Consider the following 26638-nt stretch of genomic DNA (forward strand, 5'->3'; position numbering starts at 1 on the left):
TTCTCATCAACTCCCTGTCAGTCTTTTCTGTTCCTAAGAGACCACAGGAATCACCTCATTGCTAGCTCTCGACTTGATTTAGACACATCACACATTCCCTTCTGTGTACCTCATCCCCTTCCCCCTTCCATGTACCTTCATATTTTAAAAACCAAGGAAATCAGGAGGTAGAGATGAGGAGGAGAGCATTCCAGGTATGTGGGACAGTGAAAAGACAAAGTCAGAAGATGGTGTTTGGTGTGCAAGGAATGGTCATGTTGCTAGATTATAGAGAATGTGGAGGGGAATAACCAGCAGGCTATTGCAATTATTCAAGTGCAAGAGGTTTATTAAGGAGTGGAAAGTGTGAATGGAAAAAAAGGGGAGTGTATAAAAGATATTGCAAATGTATAAACTATAGAACTTAACAACAGACTGGATATATGGGGTGAAAGAGTAAGGAATTGACAATGAAATCTAGATTGTGAGCTTGGGAGATTGGGAGGATGGTGGCACTTTCGAAGTAAGAGGGACATTCAGAAGAGGAAAGAATTTGGGGAGAAGATAATGAGTTCTGTTTTAGACATGTTGAATTTAAGATGTCTTGGGGACATCTAGTTTGAGATGTCTAAAGCAGATGGAGATGTGAGATTGCAGTTCAACAGAGGTTATGTAAATAGTTGTGAGAATCATCTGCAGAGAGATAATAATTGAATCTATGGGAGGCAATGAGATCACCAAGTCATATATCGTACAGGAAGAAAAGAGTCCAGGACAAATTCTTGGGTAACCTCTATATTTATGGGGCATGATCTGGATGAAGATACAGTAAAAGAAAATGAGGAGAGATTGTGGTAGGAGGAGAACCAAGGGAGAGCAGTGTCACAAAAACTTAGAGTCAAGAGAGAATCCAGGAGAAGAGAGTGATCAACTGTGTAAAAGGTTGAAAAGAGGTCAAGAAGGATGAATATTAAGAAAAATTCATTAGATTTGCTGATTAAGAGAACCTTCATAACTTTGGAGAGAACAGTTTCAATTGGATGATGAGGTCAGAAGCTAGGCTATAGAGAATGTAGACGACTGTTAGAAGGGAGGAAGTGGAAACATCAATTTTAAATGGATTTTTCAAGGGGTTTAGCCACAAAAGGGAGGAGGACTATAGGAAGATATCTAGCTAGGATGATTAGATCACATAGGGATTTAAAAAGTGTTTTTTAAGGGAGTTCTTGGAAAATGCCTTCAATTTCTTGTGTGAAATACAAGTCAATTTCTCAGCTAAGAGTCTGTGGAGAGAAGGTTCCCATGGAAGACTTGGTAAGCAATGAAAATGTATGAAAAAGGCACTGTGGTGGGGGGGAATAGTGAATAAATTAGGGAGATATAAAAGAATTGTCTTGCTGCAGTGAGAGCCCAGTTTATATTAGGTAACCTAAATTTGTTGTAGACCTATTCAGCAGTTTCATAATTATAAGCAAATGCAGTGGATGCTGGAAGTAGTTCAAAGTTGGGGCTTGGCGAGGCTTGACATGTAATAGAATGAGAGGGCAAAGGACACAATTGCAGAGTATAGTCTAGAGTTGAACTAACTCACCAAGGAGTTGAGATAGGGATAGAAGGAGAGTGTAGCCAATGTGGAGGTGATGCCCTAGGAAGGAATTGAGGGGTAGAAGGATTTGAGAATATTGCGAGGATGAAGAGCTAGGCTAGGGGTTGTAAGGTAGCATGAAAGATAGAATGATGAAAGATCATTTCTGATAATGGAATTTCTCAATTCATTAACATTTAAGTGGAACATCAGTGTATTATAGCAAGATCCAGGATGTCACCCTTGTGTCCGGCTGAGGTGGAGTGAAGGGGTAAGTGATAGGAAATGTGTTAGTTGAGGAACTGGGAAGGTAGAGTTTTTGAAGTAGTATCAATATGTTTCTTGAAGTTTTCTAGTCTGAAGGCAGGAGTTCAAATGAAGAGAGATTGTGAGGCTCTTAAGGAAGGAAAAAGAGTGTCCTAAGGCTCAGTAGATAAGAACTACTAGAATCTTTATTGGGTGATAAATATAGATCAAATAAACCTCTAGGGAGGAGGGGCTCCTGAGAGGAGGTGTTAAAGGGAGGGGCTGGAGCAGGGAGCAAGGAACATTCTGACTCACCCTTGAAAACTAGTGAGTCAGTGGAAGTGAGTGAAACTATGACTTGAACAGGAAAGGATGGCCAGAGAAGCTGCATCACCAGCCAGGTTTCTCAACAATGAAGCAAGCATTACAAATAGTAAAGTAGAAGGATTGGGCAGAATTGGATTGGGACATTGCTGGTCAAGAGTTGGGATGGATGAAGTGAGCAGGTTGAAGGGATGAAGAGGATGAAGCAAGAAGGTCATTGCAGCTGGTGATGAGATCGGTTTATATAAAGACAATCAGGTGTTCAGAATCTCTGGGACAGGCAGGATATGGCAGGATGGGAGTATGCTAACCGTTGAGGAATGAGTCCTAGCAAAATATTAATGACTGAAGAGAAATCCATGATGAGACTAGACTGTTCAAGGCCCTTCTCTGATGTCCAACCTTATGATACATAATAATATTGTGTCCTTTTAGTCTCAGGAGGAAGAGAAAGCATAACATGTGGAAGTCTAGACAAGAGACAGGAGTTGACAATTTGGAAAGGGTCGATCCAGAAATGGACTCTGGAGCACTATAGAAGGCTCTGGGGCAAAGAAAGAGGCCAGAGTCAGATGACCTGGATGGGATTAGGATCTCTGGGAAGTCTCAGAGGCAGAGAACTTGATTAAATGGTCCAAGCAAATTCACACTACTGGGTCTATGCTTATTATCATAATTTAATTATCTCCAAGTCGATACTTAGGCAATACCTTCTGTTTCCTTTTTCTTTTTCAGTGACTATGTGGTACTCTGCAGATCCCTTCTCAGATATGATAGCAGTGAGAGTAAAAACCCTATAAGAGTTATTATGGAAACCCTTAGGAAAAGTATTCTGCACCTGTGAGTTCATATATATAATGAAGATTTCCAAATAACTTAGTTAGTTCAGTTAATAAATATCTATTAAACATCTACTATGTGTCAGTCACTGAGCTCATAATCCAATGGTTCACAATGCAATGGTATCTTTCATCTTTAATGTTTGTAAAGTGAAGTATGATTGAAAATGCAAGTGAGTGATTCCAGAAAGCATAGAATCTACATAAAGAACAAATGCTTTTTCACACAAATAGAACTATTTTTAAAAGAACTTTTGTTACATTAAGAACACTAATTTAATTTAACATTTTAATTTAATATATAGGATGAGTCCAACAAGTTTAATTCAAAAGAGTAATAGCAATATTATATATTCATTAGGGAATAGCATAAGGAATAGTAAGTACTTGACAAGAGAAATAAGGTTAATGGTAGAGAAGTTATAACTAATTTTAATTATAAATTTTTTAATTTCAATAACAGAATAATGAACTTGGAGTCAAGGATTTCATTTTGCAAATCCTAAAGTACTATGTAAAATTTTGCTAATTTTTACTAAATTTTTGTAAATTTTCCATAATCTATAAAAATTAATATTAAATTAGGAGAATTAATATCTTTAATTTAGGATAGGATATGCCTAACATCCATTTTCCTTAAAGGAGCAGGCTTAGTTTTTAACTTCAAAATAAATTTTAGTAGTTGTTTTCTCTTAGAGATGTCTCTTCTAAATTTCACCTAATCATTTAGATAATTTTACGTTCTGTGCCATAATCTTATTTAGGGAACAGAGTCTTTAGTCACTGTTACGACAGTGAGAGACAAACTTACTCATTTCTATAAACCTTGCACTAAAAGTAACATAACAGGTTTACCCACAGGGTATTTGTTAATATCTCAATGAATTTCAATGAAAAAGCAAACATTCTGAGGAGGAATGGCTAAAAAAGACTAGGAAATAAAGGAAATAATTTAGAAAATGTATTTACCATCAAGTATACAATTATTTGACCTGACCTTCAGGATGTTAATAGCAGGGACTTTGATATCACCATAGTGTCAGATAACAACCTAGTTAAGTCCCATACCTGTATTGTCTTCATATACCACGGTCACTATTTTCCAGTTATAGTAGAGTATCAAGTCCAGGACGGCCCTACTGAAGGCTGCATAATCTGGATAGAGGTTGATATAAAACATATCATTTTTATCCACTGTTGGATGTTTCCAGTGAGTCTGTATGTGAGGAACTTCGAGGGCATTGCAAATAGACTGAACAGCACTGACTGAGGAGATATGAGATGGGCCGAACAGTGCAGCCACCCCAAGTGCAAGCTGGTCACATGCTGAGGGAAGAAGTAGAAGAAAAGAGAAATAAAGAGAAAAGTGGGAAGGGAAAAGGAGGGAAGAGAAAAGGAAAGAGGGATAAAGACCAAAAATTGTGGACTTTTTTCTTTCAAATTTCCTTATGCATACAACCTCTTAGAATTTTTTCCTACCATGCTCTATGAAAACGAAATATGGCTTGGCTAGTTTAGAATATGAAATGCTAGTGTATTTTTAAAAATAATTTAAAATATATAATAGATTATTATGAAATCAGAGGATTTCAAGTAAATGTTAGCTGACATACTCGCTTCATTAACTTAAAATGGAGATCCCCTACTTAGTATAATTTTGTTATTCTGACAAGCCATTTGTCAAATGGAGGTCATATGAATTAATTCTTGACCTATGTAGAGGAATAATAAAAGTCTTCATTTAAACACAAGATATAGAAGAAAGGTGCTCTACACAAGGTGGCAAACTACCTTTTCCCCCCAAAGGAGTTAATATGAGCTGATTTTGAGCTAGAAAACATATAAAGCATTCATAAAAGGCACCCAAGTCTTTTATAATAATTACTGAGCAAAATGAATGTTTTATAAGTACATGTTTTAATACCATTGGCTTAGTTAATAAAACTATAATTTTGTTAAATTCTAACATTTTTACCTATTAAAATACATTCAATTTAATGAAATTTTAAATCAGAAAGTACTTAGAACCACTTGTAAAGTCATAATTTAAAATAAAAATTAAACGACACATTAATTTAGCAATTTCATAAGAAGTCCAGGAGTAAAATTGTTCTTGTTGCTCAATTGTTTCAGTCATATCTGACTCTTTGTGACACCATTTAGGGTTTTCTTGGCAAAGATACTAGAATAGTTTGCCATTTCCTTCTCTAGGTAAAACTAGGTGATTATAAAATGTGAGCTTGGAGATTGATTTGGAAGAGAATGAAGATGATAAAAAAAAAAGGAATTATTTTCCTTTTAAATTTCCTTTATAAGAAGATCTGTTGGCATAATGCTATCAGCAGAGAAGAGTTTTTTTTTTGTTGATGTCTTTCATATCAAATAGCATACATGAGACAGGTCAGTTTATAATCTTCAGTATTAAAATTTAGCTCTATATTCAAATCTTTACCAGTTGTAGTGAAATTATTTTGAGTGTTCTCATAAGCTCAATATTTGAATGTGGTTTCTTTGGTTATCCAGAAGGATCCATGGTTACCTGAAATGTTTTATATAGACATATAAGACGGATGAGTTTTGCTCTAATATTTAGTTCTGTAATGCTTAAATTATTAAATAAATCAATCATTTTGAATTTTCTTTTGCCACTGATTTACAATGATGGGGTTTTGTTTCTTTTTTTTTTTTTAATATGGCACACCAACCTATGCATTATCCCTAATCTTGTAAAAAAAAAAAAAAAAAAAGGAAATCCTATCATTCCAAAGTGGTGTGAAAGAGCTAACCTCAAACATATTGTTGCTGTCATAGCTATGTTTCTCTTAAATGATGGCTGTTGTATTTTGTTTGAAATTACCCCTAGAATTTGAGCAGCTAGATACAATGTACTACTTTATTTTATATTCAAGAAAATGGAATAAGTAAGGATATCTGAAAATCAAGAACAAGTCAGTGTGAGGAACAGAAATGTGTAGTGGACAGAGATTCCTCTGAGACTCCTCCAGCCCTAGTTGTAGGACACTGGACAAGTCATTTGATTTCTCAAAACACTGGCTACCTCATCTGAAAATCCAGAATAATAATGCTCCATCTATCTCAAAGCATCAGAGGATCATATATTTAGAGCTGGAAGGAAGCATGAAAGGGCTTCATGTCCAATTCTCCTTATTTTGCAGTAGAAGCTGGGACTCAGAAAGATTAAATGATTGATAATGGTTACAAAGTTAGTATATGAAACACTATTCCGAGTCAAGTATCCCTGATTACAAATCCAGAAATGTAGAAAGTGTTTTATAAACCTTAAAACGCTATCTAGATATGTGTTATTTTTACTTGAAGCTACCAAACAAAAGCTTCAAAGCAGGTATATTTTTCTTATTGTGATTTTGTTCACACGTTTTTGATTTATGTTTAAAAACTATACAGCTTTCTTTTTATAAGGAAAGTGGTTTCTCAAGTCTTGAAAGGACAGACCTACATTGGAGAAGGTTCTTCCTACCTGCTCTGAGAACCAGCAAATTGTGAAATTTTCATTTTTGATTGAAGAAAGTGTTGAAGAGAAAAGAAAAAGAATATGTTGAGGGGGCAGAGCCAAGATAGCAAAGTAAAGGCAAGGACTTGTCTGAGCTCTCCCAAATGCTCCTCCAAACAATGTTAAAATAGCACCTCAAAATGAATTCTAGAGTAGCAGAACCAACAAAAGGATGAGGCAAAACAACTTTCCAACCCAAGATAACTTAGAAGGTCAACAGGAAAGATCAGTCTCACGGGGTGAAAGTGGAGCATGCTCCAGATCAAGCCTTGCCCAGCAGCAGGCCCTAGGAGTGACTGAATTGGCAGCTACAGTTTCTGGAGCTCTCTGACTGTAGATAGTAAGGGGGTTGGACAACTGGTAAGAAGAAGATTACAGGGGACCCTTTCCTGGCACTGGCCTCAGGACTCTGTTGCATTTCCCATGTGCTATTCCTGGTTACAGTCCCAGGGCAAGGAGGAACACTAGCTCAAGACCTTGTAACTACAGGGGAGCAGGGACCCTGGTCACAGGTCCAGGGCAAAGAAGAGTGCTTATGGTTGCTCACAGATCATATCATAGGCCAGGAGAGCAGTGACCACACCTCTCCTTAAATCATACCACTTTGAAAAATTGAAAACTTACAGACTCTCCCCAACCCTGCCAAACTCACTCCAAAAACAGCAGTAAGAAATGCCTAAAGTTTAGGACAGTGCCCCCTCCACAACAAGAACAGAGTCCAACTTTAACATAAAGTAAAAAGTCAAGAAATAGGCTAGAAAATGGGCAAACAACAAAAAAAAAAGAACATGACCATAGAAAGTTACTATGGCGTCAGGGAAGATCAAAACACAAGCTCAGAAGAAGACAACAAAGTCAAAACTGCTACATTCAAAGCCTTAAACCAAAATGTGAATTGGTTTCAGACCCAAAAAAGAATTCCTAGAAGAGCTCAAAAAGAAATGTTAAAATCAAAGAGGTAGAGGGAAAAATTGGGGAAAGAAATGAAAATGATGCAAGAAGATAATGAAAAAAGAGTCAATAGCTTGATAAAGAAGGCACAAAAAGTACTGAAGAAAATAACACCTTAAAAAAAGAACAAGTCAAATGGCAAAAGAGGCACAAAAATCCACTGAAGAGAATGCCTTAAAAAGCATAATTGGCCACATGGAAAGAGGTAAAAAAAAATTTTACTGAAGAAAAGAACTGGGGCAGCTAGGTGACACAGTGGATAGAGCACTAGCTCTGGAGTCAGGAGGACCTGAGTTCAAATTCAGACACTTGACACTTCCTAGCTGTGTGACCTTGGGCAAGTCACTTAATCCTGACTGCCTCATCAAAAAAAAAAAAAAAAAGAACTCCTTAAAAAGTAGAATTTGCCAAATAGAAAAGGAGAGGAAGGGGATAAGAGAAGAGGGGAGGCTTATGGGGAGGGTAGATTGGGGAAGGAGGTGGTCAGAAGCAAAACACTTTTAAGCAGGAACAGGGTGAAAGGAGGGGGGAATTGGATGGAGGGAAATACATAGTAATCATAACAATGAATAAACTTTACAAGTTTCTCTGATAAAGGCCTCATTTCTCAAATATATAGAAAACTGAATCAAATTTATAGGACTACAAGTCATTCCCTAATTGATAAATAGTCAAAGGATATGAAAAGGCAGTTTTCGTAAGTCAAAGCTATGTATAGTCATATGAAAAAATGCTCTAAATTACTATTGATTAGAGAAACACAAATTAAAACAACCCTGAAGTACCACCTCACACTTATCAAATTGGCTAACATGGCAGAAAAGGAAAATGACAAATGTTGGCAGGGATGTTGTGCCCATTTCATATGCCAGAAAATTTCTGCTTAAGATTCTGCAGGCTAGGCTTTAGCTGGTTTCCAAACAGGCAGAGGAACTAGAGACTAAATTGCTAGATTATGGATAAAAGTAGAAAATTCCAGAGAAAACATCTACTTCTGCTTTATTGGCTACACTAATCCTTTTGACTATGTAGATCACAACAAAATGTGGCAAATCCTCAAAAAGATGTACCAGAGTACCAGATCATCTTACTTGTCTCTTGAAAAGCTTGTATGCAGGTCAAGAAGCAACAGTTAGAATCGAACATGTAACAACTGATTGGTTTAAGATTGGAAAAAGAAGTATGACAAGGGTGTGTACTGTCACCTTATTTATTTAACTTACATGCAGATTACATCATGCAAAATGATAGGCTGGATGAATCAAAAGCCAGAATTAAGGTTGCCAGGAGAAATATCAACTCAGACACATAACAATACCATTCTGGTGGCAGAAAATGAAAAAGAATTAAGAAGCCTCTTGATGTGGGTGAAATAGGAGAGTGTAAAAGCTGGCTTGAAGCTTAACATCAAAAAAACTAAAATCTTGGCCACTGTTCCCATCACTTTCTGGCAAATAAAGAGAGAAGAAATGGAAGCAGTGTCAGATTTTATATGAGCTGAAAGATCACTGCAGACAGTGACCGCAGGCATGATATTAAAAGATGCTTGCTCCTTAGAAGGAAAACTATGATAAATCTAGACAGCTTACTAACATGCAAGAGATATCACCTTGCCAACAAAGGTCCATATAGTCAAAGCTATAGGTTTTTCCAGTAGCAGTATATGTCTGTGAAAGTTGGACTATAAGGAAAACTGAGTACTTTTGAATTGTGCAAATTGGTTTCATACCCAAAAAAGTATTTCTAGAAGAGTTCAAAAAGAAATTTTAAAATCAAATAAAAGAGGTAGAGGGAAAAAATGGGGAAAGAAATGAGAATGATGCAAGGAAACAATTGACACTTTTGAATTGTGGTGCTGAAAATAACTTCAGAGAGTCCCTTGGACAGCAAGGAGATCAAATTAATTTATAATTAAAGAAATTAATTGAGATTGGAATTAATTCAGACTGGAAGGGCATATACAGAAGCTGAAGCCTAAATAAGGCCACATAACAAGAAGTCAGGACTCATTGTAAAAGACCCTGATGTTGAGAAGGATTGAGGGCAAAAGAGAAAAGGGAGGGCAAAGGATGAGATGGATAGACAGTGTCATGGGAACATGAACCTGGACAGACTTCATGGAGGACAGAAGGGCTTGAGGTGGTGTGGCCCATGGGGTCACAAAGAGTTGAACCCACCTGAATGACTGCAGAACAACAAAAAAGCACAGTTGGTGGAGTTTGAACTGATCCAATCATTCTGGAGAGCAATTTGGAACTATGCCCAAAGTGCTATATAATTGTTCATACCAGCAATACCATTACTGGGACTATATCCCAAAGAGATTTAAAAAAAGGAAAAGGACATATGTGTACAAAAATATTTATAGCAGCTCTTTTTGTGGTGGATTAGAATTGGAAATTGAGGAGACGTCCATCAATTGGGAATGGCTGAACAAGTTGTGGTATATGAATGTAATGGAATACTATTGCACTACAAAAAATGATAAGCAGAGTGCTTTCAGAAAAACCTGGAAAGACTTATATGACCTAATGCAAAGTGAAGTGAGCAGAATCAGAACAATGTATACAGTAACAGCAATATTGTACAATGATTAACTGTGAATGGCTTAGCTATTCTCAGCAATGCAATAATCCAAGATAATTCTGAAGGACAGATGATGAAAAATAGTATCCATCTCTAGAGAAGGAACCGATGGAGTCTGAATTCAGATCAAAGCATATTTTTTATTTTATTTTTCTTCAATTTTTTTGGTTTGTGATTTCTTTCACAACATGACTGATATGGAAGTATGTTTTGCAAGACTGCACATATAGAACCCATATCAAATTGCTTGCCTTCACAATGAAAGAAAAGGGAAGGAAGAGGAGAGAATATGGAACTCAAAATTTTTTTAAAAATGTTAAAAATTGTTTTTACATGTAATTGGGAAACATTTTTAAATAAGAAAAAGTGATGGAGAAAATTTTAATAGTAAAGATTAAACTTAATAACATGTTTATATGTGTGTGTATAATATTTGCCCCTTTCCAAAGTGTAAATGTTCACTTTGAAAATTTCACAATTGGCTGGTTCTCAGTTAGAGCTGATAGGAGTCCTCCCTATTGAAGGGGAGGATAGTCTTTGAAAGAGTTGAGGAAGCATGCTCCCTATAAAAAGAAGGCTTTATAGCTTTTAAAACACACACACACACACACCCCAAACCCATTGGTCTGGGACTCTCCTCTTGGTAGAGATGAAGGCTCTGCCCTTTCCTAAGGGTGGGAAGAAGCCTGCAGAGAAATTTCCCCTTGGTTGTGATCTCTCTTGGTTGAGCTGAGTTACCTCATTCTCAATGGGACATCTCCTTCACTCTGTATTATCTGGAATAAGTTTGGCATATTGCCTCCACCTTCTCCGATCTCTATTTGGCCATGACTTGGACAAATGGGTTTCTTTGCTATTTGTATGGGTGTTCATTGTGGAACTGGTATTTGGTAAGAAAAGGGTGAAACCTTGGATATAGAGCATGGGTTCCTCATTCCCTCCTAGAATGACACAAGGGCCAGAAATTATATTGAACATGATCATTCCCTTTAGCCTAATAATAGTTAGGGGAGCCTTGATATAATTCTAGACCAGTACTCACTCTCTGAGGACAGCAGAGTGGCCTCCAGCTCCAACTTTCTACTTTCCTCCTGGAAGGAATTAAAGTTTCCTTTGGAGAAAGTTGGGGGAGAAGAGGCTAGAGATGTCTATTCTATCTCCTTGCAAGTCATGCAAACCAAACTCATGCTAAGGGGAGAGGGGGTAGGGGAAGAGAGACGGATCTCATTTCATATCCTTCATTATAAATGTAACAATTATTACACTCATTTTATATGTATACGTAGGTATGTGTGTGTGTATATATATATACACACACACACAATATATACAAATATATAAACACACACATATATATACACACATATATTTGTAATATATATTGACCTTATACTACCAAATATACATTATCAAATATATTAGAGAGGCAATTGTTAAGCATTTAACAGCATATTGCTGAGTGCAACCATATGATTGCCTTGTAGTGTCATCGTTTAGAGGACTAACCTCATATGTGTATATTCATATTTTTAAGCACACTTGACAGATTAGATGAATTATATACTTAAAATCTGCCCAGGAAGGGCGGAAAGTGGCAGTGTTTGTTTCTAATTCTAATTAGAATTAGAATTCTAGAATTCTAGAATTAGAATTCTAATATTTTCCTGATATTTGGGGAAAGAGAAAAAATCAAGGAGGCACAATTTGACCTGATATTTTTGCAGCTTTAAAAATTTATATCATATGAACTATGTCAAGGAGATTTGAGCATATGAGAATAATAATAATAATCTTTCACAAAGTGTTAAGTGACTGCACTGTAGAATTTTATCTTTGTATTGCCTGTGTATGTGAGTATAATATTTGCTCATTTCCAAGGTGTAAATGCTCACCCTAAAAATTTCACAATCGACTGGCTCTCAATCAGAGCTGGTAGGAGTCCTTCTTCAAGAAATAATTCAATACCTCAGGACTGATACTTTCTATTTACAATTGAGATAATTAATTAGAAAGGTGTGGCAAGCAGAAATAAGAAGCATCAATTAGTTTAATAAATTCATCCATGATATGAAAAACTGAATTTTCTTGCAAAACATTCATATAACACTATCCTTTAAAATAGCATACATACTAAGTAGACATACTACTAAATGAAGAATTTTAAAGCATGAAAATATTTACCTCTTCTTGAGGCTTCAAAACTATCAAAAAGATTAATTCTCTGGATGTCATAAGTTAATGTATTATTAAGTATAAGTGTTCGGTTTCTGTTAATATTGGTTACTGCAAACTTGAAAGCTAATTCTTCAACATTAACTGGTTCATTTTCTGCAGTTTCAAAAATTCCTCCTGTAGAAGCAAAAGATAAATAAGAAGCATTATTCACATTACTTTGGGGAAGATTGTGATACAGATATGAGAAAATAAAACTGAAAGTCCTAAGTACTCAACTCATCAAAGGGTTAGAATTTGTTTTCTATGTCATGTGTCAAGCAAGGATAAATAGTTCAATTTCTAAATGTACATACTCCCTGTATATAAAAATGCAGAAAGATGTAGTGCTTTTTGACAATGGAAAATGACAAATTGTTTTTTTCCCACAAATTAAGTGTTTTATAGATACTAAGTGATGATATACCTTGAGTGGTGATGTCTCATGATTTTTTTCATAGTGGAAATTAATAAAATATTACTGAAATAATTTATAAAAATAAGATTCAGAAAATCTCAATCACTACTTTAATTTTAATGATGTTGTTTTAAGATTTTTCCCTACTTTATTTTGAAATAATTTATGAATAATTTGTGTTCAAGAATTTTCTGTTTTTTTTTTAAATTTGATTCGAATGGAAATAATTTTTTCCTCTAACCCTTGTGGGGGAGAGGGTCTGAAAGGCCTATTGACCTTTTCCTATTCTAGATGAGAAGCATTTTATAGGTCTTGCCATCTGTTGTAGTAAGATTATCAGGTAGTCAACACTGACAAAATATACTCAGTTATTGCAATGTAGTAGACAAAAGCTGTATGCATTGTAAACTTGTTGCCATAATTATACAGAGTAGTTAGGTGGTGTAGCTGGTAGAGCATCAGGCCTGAAGTCAAAAGGACCTGAGTTCAAATCTTGCCTCAGACACTTACTAGCTACATGGTCCTGGGGAAATCATATAACCCTGTTTGCCTCAGTTCCTTTTCTGTAAAATGAGCTGGAGAAGGAAATTGCAAATCATTCCAGTATCTTTGCCAAGAAAACCCTAAAGTGGGTCACAAAGAGTCAAATATGAATGAAATGACTCAACAATAACAACAAAACAAATGCTGAACATCATTTAGCTTAATCTCAAACTGGAATGTAGTATGAGTATACCTGTATGGTATTCCAATGGAGGAAACTGATCAATGATATATCAAAAGTGATTTTTGTAATGGAATTGGAGTGTATATATAGTTACTACTATCTGTAATTATTAGAGTTTTCCCAACTTTACAGGTATGCCCTTTGTTTATCCCCATTTCCTTCCAGTTTTCTGCATTATTGTAATGGCAACATGAGTCTTGAGTCTCAAAAGCTGTCAGGGCAGAGCACAAGATCTGACAGGTTCTATTAAGACAGAAAGATTTCAAGTATGATCTCTGTGACAAGCTGCGCTAGGACCAGCCTCACTAAGTTTGGAGAGGCTAAGTACCAGTGGGCTGCCCATTAAGTGATGGATTCTTTGGCCATAGTGATGCACAAAACAAAGACGAATAGTGCTCCCGGGCAGCCCTTTCTCTGCTTCTGTGGAAACAGTGGCAAAAAAAAAAAAAAGGAAGATTGAGGGAGGCAGGTAGACTAAGAATCACAGAATTTTTAGGCATTTTAGAAATTAAATGTTATATTTTAATCAAAGCAAAAATCTCCCCCAGCACCTCCTCCAACCTTCCTCCCCCATTTGAAAATGAAAGAATGACAAAACCCTTGGTACCAATATGTATAGTCAAGTAAAAAAGTTCTGCATTGGCCATGTATATTTATATCTATCTATATCAAGACAGACACACATATACATGTGCATATATCCACATACAAGATAAAAACACATTTGTCTGTATGTATGTATAAAACATAAAAATCTATATGCATACATGTCTATATATATATATGTATATAATGAGTATATATGCATGCGAATGCATATTGAATCCTTCACCTCTCAAGAGGTACAGTGGATAGAACACTGACCCTGGAGTCAGGAGGACCTAAGTTCAAATCCAGCCTGAGACACTTAGTAGTATGTGACCCTGAGCAAATCACGTAACCATGATTGCCTCCCTAAAAAAAATTATTTGTTTTTACCTTATTTTGTCATTGTATAATTGTTCTTCCGGTTCTGTTCACTGTACTCTGAATCATTTTATATAAAGTCCTCCCAGGCCATTCTGAAACCATCCCTTTAATTATTTTTCTATGGTACATTTATATACAATAACTTGTTTGGCTATTCACCAATTTATAGATGCCCACTCAGATTCCCATTCTTGGCTACCTCAAAAAGAGCTATAAATATTTTTGTACAACTTTGGTTAGAGTTTGTTTTTTAGGATTAAACCCTCCTTTCATCTACCTCCCTCTAATTCCTTCTCCCCTTTTCCTCCTATTCCCCTGGGTGAAATGTATTTCTGTATTCACATGTGTGTTACCTTCTCTCCTTAGACAGGTTTATATGAGAGTCAGGTTCAGACGTTAGCTGCTCCCTGCTCCCACTCAGTCCTCCTTGTCTGTATACTTGTGTACACTCACCCACCCTGATACTGCGAAGTCACTTTTCCTAACTTTCCTTTCCCCCTACGGGGGTATTCTTCTTCCCCTTTCTTTCCATTCTTCTCTAAGGATCATCAAAACATAGCAGAACTGCTCCCAGGCCTGGTCTAATTAGACTCCTCAATGATCCATGCTGATGGTGAAGGTTAAAGAGACACATATATCACTTCACTATATTTGAATTTAAACAGTGTATCCTCATTTCCCTACGCTTGACATTCCGCATTTCTCCCCATTCTTATTTATTCATCTTTACCTTTTTATGTTTGTCTTAACTGCTGTGTTTGAGCTTCAAAGTTTCTACACAGATCTGCTCTTTGTTTTCTGGTTCTTGGAGATGTAGGCAATTTTCTTTTAATGTTTCTTGAAATATATCTGGGCTCTTTTTTTGGTCATGGTATTCAGGTGTTCTAATGATTCTTTACTTTTTTCTCTCCAATCTGTTCCCAGGTGAGTTATTTTTGCTACCTTACATTTTCTTCATTGTTTTAACATTTCTCATTGTCTCATGGAGTCATCAGCTTCTATTTGATCCATTCAAATTTTCAGAGAGTGTTTTTTTCCCTTGGTCAAGGTTTTGTATCTCTTATGCCAAGCTATTAATTCCCTTTACAATTCTTTCTTCCATTGCTCCCATTCTTTTCCATTTTTTCCTTCTAGCTTTCTCATTTCATTGACAAAACCATTTTAAACTCTTTTTAGCTTTTTAAACATTTTAAAACATTTCCCTCATAATTCTATTTTAATTTGTGCCCAAACTATACATTTCTTTGAGGCTTTGCTTATAGGTTTTTTAGAGTCATTGTTTTCTTTTGGGTTTGTGACTTGAGTATCCCTGTCAGCATAATAGTTTTTCGTGGTGGTTTTCTTTTTTGTTTGTTTTTTCTACCAGGCTATTTCTTGACTTCAAAGTTGATATTAGGATTAGACTCTATACACTTCTAGAGGGAAGGTCTACATTAGTTTTACTGCTGCTTTCTTGGAGAATTGAATATTGTGCTATTCCAGGGTCTCCGGGACAGCTCAAGCTAAGGAACTGCAAGCTTTCCATGCTCCTAAAGAGGTCTGATCCACTTTGTCTGCAGCCCCTCTCCCCAGTCTGATCTCTGCAAGTCCTTGACCTGGGTTCGAGTCTGAGCAACAGTAAACTGATGCTGGACTTAGCTCTTCACAGGTAGCTGGAAAGAGCTACTGGTTCAGAATAGCAGAACTACAGATTGCCCTTGGATCTGGGATTCCTGCCCAGCTGATTCTTCTGCAGGCTTCAGACTAGGCTAAAGGCTGAAACTGCTTTGCTCCTGGAGTCCGAGCCACATCACTGGCATTTGTTTTTTTCCTTGGCTAGGGAATGGGGTTAAGTGACTTGCCCAGGGTCACACAGCTAGTAAGTATCAATTGTCTGAGGCTAGATTTGAACTCAGGTCCTCCTGACTCCAAGGCTGGAGCTCTATCTACTGAGCCACCTGGCTGCCCCAATATTTGCTTTTGATCTTGCTCCTACTTCTTGTGAACACTCCTTATCCTGGAACATCACCCTTGCACCCAGTTTTCCTCCTCTGTCTACCCTGGATCTGTGATCTCTAATGGGGCAGTGGACAACAAAGCTACCAGATGGTATCTAAGAGTTTCTGGAACTACACGTTTCTCTCCCCGCAAGAAACTCTTTATAAGAGACACGTGGAAAGAGAAACAGTAGTAATGTAGAGGAAGCCAGATCCTCCATGTGTCTCTGATTTCATCTTGCCACCCTAGGGACTGCTAGAATGGGCCTCTTTAGGCAAGATCAGACTTTCTCTTCCTTGGTCTGAGCTGAAATCTCATTTTGTCCCCAACTAAAGAACTCATTCCCTCTTGTGCATTCATTAGTATATTCTAATCTGTATAACTTCTCCAATTTCTGTTTGCTATTTTGTTTCGATAAATGTATTTACTTACTATTTGCTGTTTGTGTAAATAACATTTGATTTGAGGAGCTAAGATAGATAAGTCAAATAAAGCATTTATTAAATGCTTACTAAATGCCAGCCATAAAAACAAGAAAAATGACAGTCCCTGCCTCGAAGGAGCTTACATTCAAATAGGGGAAGACAACACAGAAAAAGGAGCTGAAAAGTAAGTAGGGGTGAAGGTTTCTAGTCCTAAGGTATCTACCCTAAGGTAAAGAAATCCAAAGAACCAGGAGTGGAGCTGGGAGAGGAGTGAATAGGGCTGGCTCTGGCACTTCCTTGAATAGATGTACCAAGGAGGCTATAGGAACAGAGACATCTTCCAGAGTGAGAAGACTGCTGGGGGGGGGGAAGCATCTTCTAGTGAGGAGGCTGCTGGGGATAATGCATTTAATCCTATATATTCGACCTTGGCCTTTGGTTATTAAGAATAATTGTTTCTTGACATTTGGCATAATACACCTGATTATCAGGGTGAGAGTGGGGATGAGTAGTAGTCCTTACATGTTTTTTTGAGGGGGGTTGGGAAGCTAAAAGAGGTCTTAAAGCTAACTCTCCTTCCTCCACCCCACCTCCCACAAGGAAAAAAAAAAACTTAAAATATTAGGTGAGAACTGAAAAGGACCTTAGGGATCATCTAGATCTGTGGTGTCAAATTCAAATTAAAATGGCTCCCTAAAACCACAAAATAACTTACCTTTGTTGTATTAAATTTTCATTTATTATGTTAAACATTCCCAATTACATTTTAGTCTGTTTTGGGGTTGCTTGGAAGTTTTGCAAGCAACTTGGGACCAGTGGATTTGACACCCCCGATCTAGACCAATTCCTTGCTATTATAGAGGTGAGATCTTAGGTCTTTGATAAGGGAGGAGATGTGCTCAGAGCCCCAGAGGAACTCCTCTTCAACTATTATTGAAATTAGTCTCATAGACTTGTAGACTGTTATAGCTGAGAGGGACCTTAGAGACCTTATCTAAAGAGAGGAGAAACAGATCTGGAGTTTGTGTTTGAGCAGGGACCAGAATCTAGTCCTTCTTTTGAAGGGCAGTACTTTTTTCTGCTAGGTTGTTGAAGTTTTGCCTTCATGGGTCCATCAGTCCTTCAAAAGCAACAGACCCCAGTCTCATGACTCAGGACAAGCAGCCAGGTATGAACGAGATCCCTCCAGTTCTCTCAGGTGCACCCTGACCTCAAACTTGCCACACCATCCCAGGAAAGTTTAATCAACTTGGGAATAAGAAAGCCAGAGCAATTCCTAGGCAGGCCTGGTTCCATCTCCTGACTTATACCAATCTGAAGTATCTTTAGATCCCTTCTGGGGCTGATAAAAAGTATTTCTAAGATCTCTGGATCATTCTTCCTCCAGTCTGCAAGATGAAGTGAAATCACACAGGTGATTTCAGTGGTAGATTTAAATTAAATTAAGTGGTAGAATTAAATTAAAATCAGATGCTCTAAATCCACATTCACCTTTCTTTCTGCTGTACCTTTTATCATCTTATTACAAACTCCTAAAATATTTTTGTACTACCATCTGAATTTAGAGAGTAACTCTTGAGATTTCTGTCCCTTTTCTTGCTGGAGTGTTTCTGGTCCTCTCTCCATTTTTAAAAATATGATTAATCTATTCAATTTTAAATGGTTTATCTCCTAATGATTCTAGCAGTATGGACTTCAACATGAAGACACTAACTGAAATCTTCTCAAGGCTCCTTAAGTCAGCCTCAGAAAGAGACTTGAGGCTTTTATTTTTGTTTTCAGAGTCTTCTCTAGCCCTCAGGAGGCCATTCCCATCCAGATCAGACATATCTTGTACTGTGATTCCTCCCTTTTCTGGATTCCCCCAGATTGTACCTTTTCCTGATCCTGCCTATGGGAAGTCCAGCCTCCCAGCCTCCATAGGACTCAACATCACCACCTACCTGGACATATGGAAAGGGCCCTGAACAGTCCAATCATTTTCTTCCCTCAATGGACTTTTTTCCAGTCACTGATAATGTGGCTGCACTTATTCCTTTCCCAAATGATTAACAAACTCCTGCCACATCATACTTTTCTCATCCCAATGATTCTGAATCTCCATCCCCTACTACCTGATTCCTCCCTTCCAACCACTTCAAATTCCCGCTTCCAAAATATCCAACCTACTGTGCTCTCTGGAATGCTTGCTCCTTATGTAACAAAGTTGCCTCCATCTTAAACTGAGGTGTCTGTCTGGAGTGGATTTATAGGATTATCCCATGATAATGAATTAGCACAATTAGCCTCTTAAAATAATATTTTACATTCATATACAGTTGGTTGTTGTACTCATTCAAAGAAGGCCAAAATGACATCACTATGTCAGGTAAAGGAACGGTGTTTCCAGCTGTGCCTGATTGGACCAATACAAGCTTAGAAAGTTCTACCAGTGGTTGAGCACAAATAGTTCGTATGAATATTTGGAATGGAGATGTCTCTAAAGTTGCACATCTCACATTTCTTTCGAGCTATTGCAATCTGCTTTGCTCGTAAAGCACAGCACCTTCTTTGGTGCTGGCATGCCATACTGAATGGTCCAATGTCAGTGTCTCCAGTGGCTCACAATCTATACAAAGTTCTTCAGAGACACCTGGAGAGTGTCCTTGTATCACTTCTACTGACCTCCTTGTGAGCATTTGCCTTGTGTAAGTTCTCCATAAAATAGTCTTTCAGGCAAATGTGCATTTGGCTTTCAAACCACTTGGCCAGCCCATCAAAGCTGCTGTCTCTGCAGTAGAATTTGAATTCTTGGCAATTCAACTTGAGAAAGTACCTCAGTGTCCAGTACCTTATCTTGCTAGGTGGTCTTCAGAATCTTCCTAAGACAATTCAAATGAAAGTGATTCGATTTCCCGGCATGTCACTGGTATACTGTCTCGGTTTCACAGGCAAACAACAATAAGCTCTGTAGACCTTTAGTTTGAAGTAGTCAGCATAATACTATTTTTCTCCCACATTTTCCTTCAGAGCCTCCCAAACACTGAGCTAGCTCTGTCAATGAGTACATCAACCTCTTCATCTATGTGGACATCCCTGGAAAACTGCCAAGGTTAATGAATTTATTCCCAGCATTCAAAATTCCTCCATTTGCTATAACTGATGATCCCACATATGGATGGGTGGGTGCTGTTCTGGCTAGTGGAGAACCTCTGTTTTCTTGGTATTAATTGTCAAGCCAAAATTAGCATGAGCAGCAGAGAATCAATCCATATCCTGTTGCATCTCAGCCTTAGAGGCTGCATTAAGTGCACAATCACCTGCAAACAAAAAGTCATGCATCAACTCTCCCTCCAATTTGGCCTTGACTTACAGCTTTTTCAAATTAAACACTTCACCATTGGTGTGGTAGCTGACCTCAATGCCATTTTCATCTGCTTTGAAGGTGTCCAATAGCATCATGGAAATTATCGTGCCAAAAAGAATGGGAACAAGCACATAGCCTTGCTTCACTGCATTATTGACTGGGAAAGTGCCAGAACACATGTAAGCGTGCCATCATGGAACTGGCAAACAATACTGATGAACTTCTCTGGGCAACCAAATTTTGCCATGATCCACAAGCCCTCACTATTGACAATATCAAAGGCCTTGGTCAGATCAGCGAATGTTGTGTACAGACCGCTGTTCTGTTCCTGGCATTTCTCCTGGAGTTGTCAGAGGACTCTGGCAAGAATCTTGAGTCACCCTCCCTAACTCACCAATAGATTTCAGGCCTGTCAGTTACCCTCAACCTCATTAAGCCCATCTGCCAAGATAGTTTTCCTGGAGTGTGGCCGAATATACTAAAGCTGTAGCTTCTAGGAGACACTGGTGAAAGCTGGGTGGCAGGTGGATACTAAAAGTGGAAAGCAGCCCTGAAGAAAAGGCTCAGCAGCCCTCACACCAGTGGTACCAATCTTCCCTGAATTCCCTGTACTCTCCCATAGACAGTTAGCGTGACATAGCAGAGTATCATCAAGACACAGAAATTTGTATTGTAAAATAGAGTACATATAAAATCAATCAAGTTCCAACAAAAAAAAATGCAGACTGGCACCTATAAATACAGGCCACATTCATATCTATAAGTGATTAAAGTATATAATTCCTTTTTTGAAAGTATTATCAGTTATATACTTCTCTGAAGCTACATAAATATCCTTTTTAAGCCACTTACAAAAATTGAATATTTCATAAATTCATCTCATTTGCATGTATTTTAAATGGGATATGTATTATAGATAGATATAAAAGACATTTGGAGAGGAAAATACTATACATCTTTCTCATATTTCCAATAGCTAGAAATCAGAAAGGACAGAAGCTGACAAAAGATAATCAATGTTTAAGCTGAATCAAAAAGTTGTAATTGCAGGCTATTGTTGACCGAAGTTTTTCTTTCCAACCTAATTACTCTAAACCTCATTGCTAGAACCAGATTAAAATGTAATTTGGAAATATTTAACCAAATGAATGAAAATACAATAGAACATAGATTATGTTAACGTATGGTTATCTAAGTCAATATGCACCATCGGGAATCTTTACATATGGCTTATGTTTTTAGTGGCCCCTGTTTCTATTTGAGTTTGACACCATTGATCATAGGATGCTTTCCTTCTTTTCTCAATGACTTTAGTGCATGACTCATAATCTCTTCCAACATAAATTTCTAACCTCATAATAGGAGACTTCAACACACATATCATTACTTTCTCAAACAACCTGCCTTCCCAGTTCCATAACTCTTTTCCCATATCCTACTCCACTCCACCTAAGTCATATACAAGGCTGACAACCTTGATCCTACTATCACTCAATAATGTTTTCACTTAAACGATCCTGCACTCAAGAAAGATAATAATCTTTCATCAGTCTTTCACTCTGCCTTACAATTACTAACCCAGTTCTTCATCACAGTGGCCTCCAGTCCTTCCACCCCCTCATTTTTTTCCCAAGGCATCATCCCTACATTGTCTATACTCTCCTTCCTTCCCTATCTCTACCTTTTGGTGAACTAGTTCTACTCTACAATACACTCTACATTTGAGTCCCTTGTCCTCTTATCCTATTATCAATCATGCTTTGTCAAGCCTCTGCCTTGGATTATTCTTAATATCCACTGCCTTTGCTCTTATTCTAATGTTGCTGAATAGAAAAACCACAAAACTGTGTGGATAAGGTCTGCTATAAATTTAAATGACCTAGTTTACACTGAGCCTTTACTTCAGCAAAACAATACTTTTATACCTCCTTAATCTACTCACTATCACCCTAACCACAGCAGCTTTTCCAGACATTTTAATCCCTTCTTGTTTCTTCCATGGAATTCTCTGTTGCTACCCTCACAGCTAAGAACTTGACTGATTCTTCACTCAAAAAAATCAAGGCAATATTTAAAAAAAAAAAACCAAGGCCATTTGCTAACAGCCCCTCAAACTTACTTTTAAAATACTCAACTTGACATAACCATCCTCGTTACATATCTTCCTATATCTCTCCTCCCTTTTGTGGCTAAACTCCTTAAGAAAACCATTTTAAATGGATTTTTTAACTTCCTCCCATCTTTACACTTTCTATAGCCTGGCTTCTGGCCCATCATCCCACTGAAACTGCTCTCTCCAAAGCTACCAATGACCACTTAATCAACAAATCTAAAGGCTTTTTTCCCAATCTTTTTAAACTTCTTTTCAACCTCTTACACTGTTGATCCCTCTTTTTGTGACACTACACTCCCTTGGTTCTCCTATCAGAAGTTCTCCTTCTCATTCTTCTTTACTCTATCTTCATCCAGGTCATACTCCCTAAGTGTTGGGCTCCCCAAGGCTTTGTCCTGGACTCTCCTCTTCTTCCTCTCAGTTATCTGGCTTAATGATTTCATCACCTCCCATAGATTCAATTCTTCAATTTGTGTAGATAATTCTCATATCTTTTTCTCATTTTTTTTTATAACTAGCCTCTCTGTTGGTCTCTGGTTTCATATAACTAACTTTCTATTAAACATCTTAAATTGGACATCTTAAATTTAATGTGTCCAAAACAGAATTCATTAATGTCTCCAAAAACCCTTTGTTCTTTTGAACTTCCCAAGCACTACTGAGAGCACCACCAGACTCCCACTCACCTAGACTCACAACTTAGGTATGCTGTGAATGAAATTTACAAAAGGATAAACTGAGACAATTCTCCAAGCAATATAGCAGTTTATTAATAGGGAGCCAAACCTATTAATAAAAGTTTCTGTCTCTATTTGTGCCAAAGACCTGAAGTGAGAGCCAACAGGGCCCTTTCAAACTTAAGGGTCTCTTCCTTTTAATTGACCTGACGTCATTGACAGTATCTCAGACTTCCCCTGACAAAGCAAGACAATCCCGATGGGTGGACATTTTAATCAGGAGTAGGGTTAATAGTTCTCAGCTCTTCCCTATTACTTCATCATTGGGGAAAGCAGAACTAATCCTCAGGTGAAAGGATTAGTTCTGCTTTCCCTACAATTTCCCTACAATTAGGGAAAGCAGATTGGCCTTCAGATGTGGCTGATTACGCCCTTCTCTGACCCTTAAGGAGTTCTGGCTGCTTTATGACACCCACCTACCTTAGCAATCTTGGCTAGAAAAACTACCCCTAACAGGATCTCTCTGGCTTGGCTCTCATAGACCAGGTCACCCCCAATTTTGATGAAGAAAAAGCAAGGACAAGGAACATATCCCCAGGGGAGGGCCTAGCTCAAGCTGCCTTCTGTTTGCAGGGTAAATAGAACTGAGGGTTCCACTTGGGAGGGGCCCAGCTGTTAATGAACAGATGCCTTGGTGTCTGGGTGTGATCACAGTAATTGATCATTCCCTTCAGAAGCAGGGTCTGACAAAATAAGATAAAAAAGTGATATTTCTTATAAAATAATAAACATAACATTAATTTTCCTTTGATATTATCCTCCACTCCTCACTGACACTCACTCTACATATCCAATTTGTGGATATTTTTTTCTCTCCTCTGATACTGCTGCCATGCTGATGCAGGCTGTCATCATTTCATGCCTGGAATATGGCAATAGCCTTCTGGGTGACCTCTAAGACTCAAATTTCTTCCCATTCCAGTTTATCCTCCACTTGGCTATCAAATCGATCTTCTAAGCATATGACCATGTCACTCCAAAAACTACAACAAACTACAATGGCTCCCTATTACCTCCAGAATAAAAGTAGAAGATGCCCAGTTTGCCTTTTAATGGCCTTTACAATCCTTCCTACATTTCCACTCCCTTCAACATATTCTGTGATCAAGCATACTTTTATCCTTTCTCTTCTCCAAATCCCTTGGGAATAAATATTATTAATTAAATTAATAAATTATTAAATATTGGGTTAAATCTTACCTTGTGCAAGAGACTTTTTCAGACTCCTCTTAATGCTAGTCCTTCCCCTCTGTGATTGCTTCCAATTTACCCTTTAAATAGTCTTCCCTATTAGAATATGAGCTCCTTTAGGACAGGCACTGTTTTTGCCCTTCTTTGTACCCACAGTGCCTAGCAATTAGTAAGTAATAAATGCTTCCTGACCTGTTAACATTTCCCTCTCCTAAGGCAGCAATACGTTCTTCCAGAAGACCTTTAAAGGGCCTGTTGTTCTGTGTTCTGCAATCATCAATCGTTTGACCAGCATTTATCAAGCACTTACTATGTGCAATGCATTGCACTAAATGCTGGGGATAAGAAGAAAAAACAAAAACAGTTCCTGCTTCCCCTCCCACAAAGAGAACAAGAAAAATATAGAGTATGTGGAAGGTCACCTTAGAAGGATGGTACTTGCAGCTGGAGTGGGAATGAATGGACCAAGAAAGGCTTCCTGGAAGAAGAGGAATTTGAGCTGAGTCTTACATGAAGAAAGGTATTCTAAGAATAGAATAGGAGACTAGAAGTTTTGGCATAGGGTATAAAAAGTCATTACAAAGGCATGGCCATAGGAGCTGCAATATTATTTGAAGAATAGGAAAAAGGTCAGTATGGCTAGATCATAGAGTGCATGGAGGAGAACAGAAAGCAAGAAGATTGGAAAAATAGGGATGTTCTAGATTGTGAAGAGTTGTGAAGACCTTCTCTGCTGAAAATCTTGCCTCATAGTTTACTGAAAAAAATTGGGGTTATTCCCTAAGATCTCTCTCTTCTCCTCCTCATCTCTCATCACCCAGATACCTTCTGCCACTATCTCTTTCTTCACTTTCTCAAATAATGAGGTGGCAGAAGCAAAGCAAAAACACAGCTATATTTGATTCTAGAACTAACAGGGAGACACTGGAATACACTGAAAGGGTGTGTGTGTGTGTGTGTGTGTGTGTGTGTGATGGGCAGACCTACACTTTAGGAAGAATGTTTTGGCAGCTAAATAGAAAAAAAGACTGATTGAATTGGGGAGAGACTTGAGGTGAGAATTATAAGAATACAACAACGGTTTAGGTGAGAATGATGAGGGTCTGAAGTAGGGTGTTAGCTATATAAAAGGAAGGAAAACATATGTGAGGGATGTTATAGAGAAAGAAATCACAAGATCTGACAAGTGATAAGATATTTGTGATGAGGAAGAGAGAGAATTTAAAGGGGGCACTGAAGTTGTGAACCTGGGTGACTGGAGGGGCGATGGTGCCCTCTACAGTAATTGGGAAATTCAGAAGAAAGAGTTTGTGTGTGTGTGTGTGTGTGTGTGTGTGTGTGTGTGTGTGTGTGTGTGTGTAACTGTGTAAATAATGAGTTCTGATTTGGAAATCTTTTGAGATGAAAATACTTAGCATTTTTATTGCATTTCAAACGTTATAGTGCTCTCCAAATGTTATCTCATTTGATCTTTACAATACTATTATTTTCCTTGTTTTGCAGATAAGGAAACTGAGGCTGAAAGAGTTTTAAGTGACTTACCCAGGTTCACACATCTAGTTCAGGGAAGGATATGAATTCAGTACTTCCTGACTCTAAGTCCAGCACTCTATTTGCATGAATAGCATGAGATAATCAAATTTCAATTGTTAATCAGGCAATTGGTAATGTAGCTCAGGAAAGAGATAAGGATGGCATAAATAGACCAAGGACTATCTGTATAGAGATAATAACTAGTAAAATCTCCAAGTAAGAGGTTATAGAGAGAAAAGGAAAAAAGATAAAGGACAGAACCTTGGAGGACACCCAGAGTCATTAGGGCTGTCATGGATGAAGATCGAGCAAAAGAGATTAAGAAAGACTGGTCAGACAAGTAGGGGGAGAACCAAGACAGAAAAGAGTCATAAAACCACAGAGAGGAAAAAATATGAGTTTCAAATGCTATGGGTGAGAAGAATGAAGATGAATAAGAGGCAATTAGATGTAATTGAGATCATTGGTAACACTGAAGATAACAATTTCAATTGAATCATAAGGTTAGGAACCATATTACAAGCATAAATGCTTGTAATCATGCTAAATTTTGAGGATGCAAGCAAAAAGAAAGATAATCTCTGTCTTCAGGGAGCTGATTCTTTTTTCTCTTCTACATTAGAATTTGTGATGGACACAAATAACTATTATGCAAGTCAATGTATGATAAATAATGAGGAGAATTTCAGGCAAAGTGTTATGAGAAATTGGAGGTCAATTTCACCTGATGGGTTGGTGGTCAGGGTCAGGCAAAGTGTGACAGAGGAAATAGTATTTGATCTTGTTCTGGAAATAATAAAGGTAGATCAACAGATTGGAAGGAAAATGGGGAGGGAACATATTTGAGGGGCAGTAGGTTAACAAAAGAAAAAAAGTATGGCGATAGGGTTAAGGAGAAAAAGACTAGGGGATGGAAATTAATCCAGTTTGGCTGGAATATGGACTATAT

The 26638-nt window shown here is 37.6% G+C and overlaps 1 protein-coding gene across 1 annotated transcript in view; it reads right to left on the reverse strand.

Annotated features, from left to right (window-relative positions):
• Positions 1-26638, reverse strand: part of GRIK1 (glutamate ionotropic receptor kainate type subunit 1) — a 135092-nt gene that overhangs the window by 71727 nt on the left and 36727 nt on the right. Inside the window, exons 2-3 of the mRNA XM_027843653.1 lie at positions 12224-12391; positions 4042-4299 (exon numbers count right to left, since the gene is read on the reverse strand). Of these exons, the coding sequence (XP_027699454.1) occupies positions 4042-4299; positions 12224-12391 (426 nt within the window). The remainder of the gene's footprint in view (positions 1-4041; positions 4300-12223; positions 12392-26638) is intronic.

This window comes from Vombatus ursinus, unplaced genomic scaffold, assembly GCF_900497805.2.
Source record: "Vombatus ursinus unplaced genomic scaffold, bare-nosed wombat genome assembly UNPS02014924.1, whole genome shotgun sequence".
NCBI classification, from domain to species: Eukaryota; Metazoa; Chordata; class Mammalia; order Diprotodontia; family Vombatidae; genus Vombatus; species Vombatus ursinus.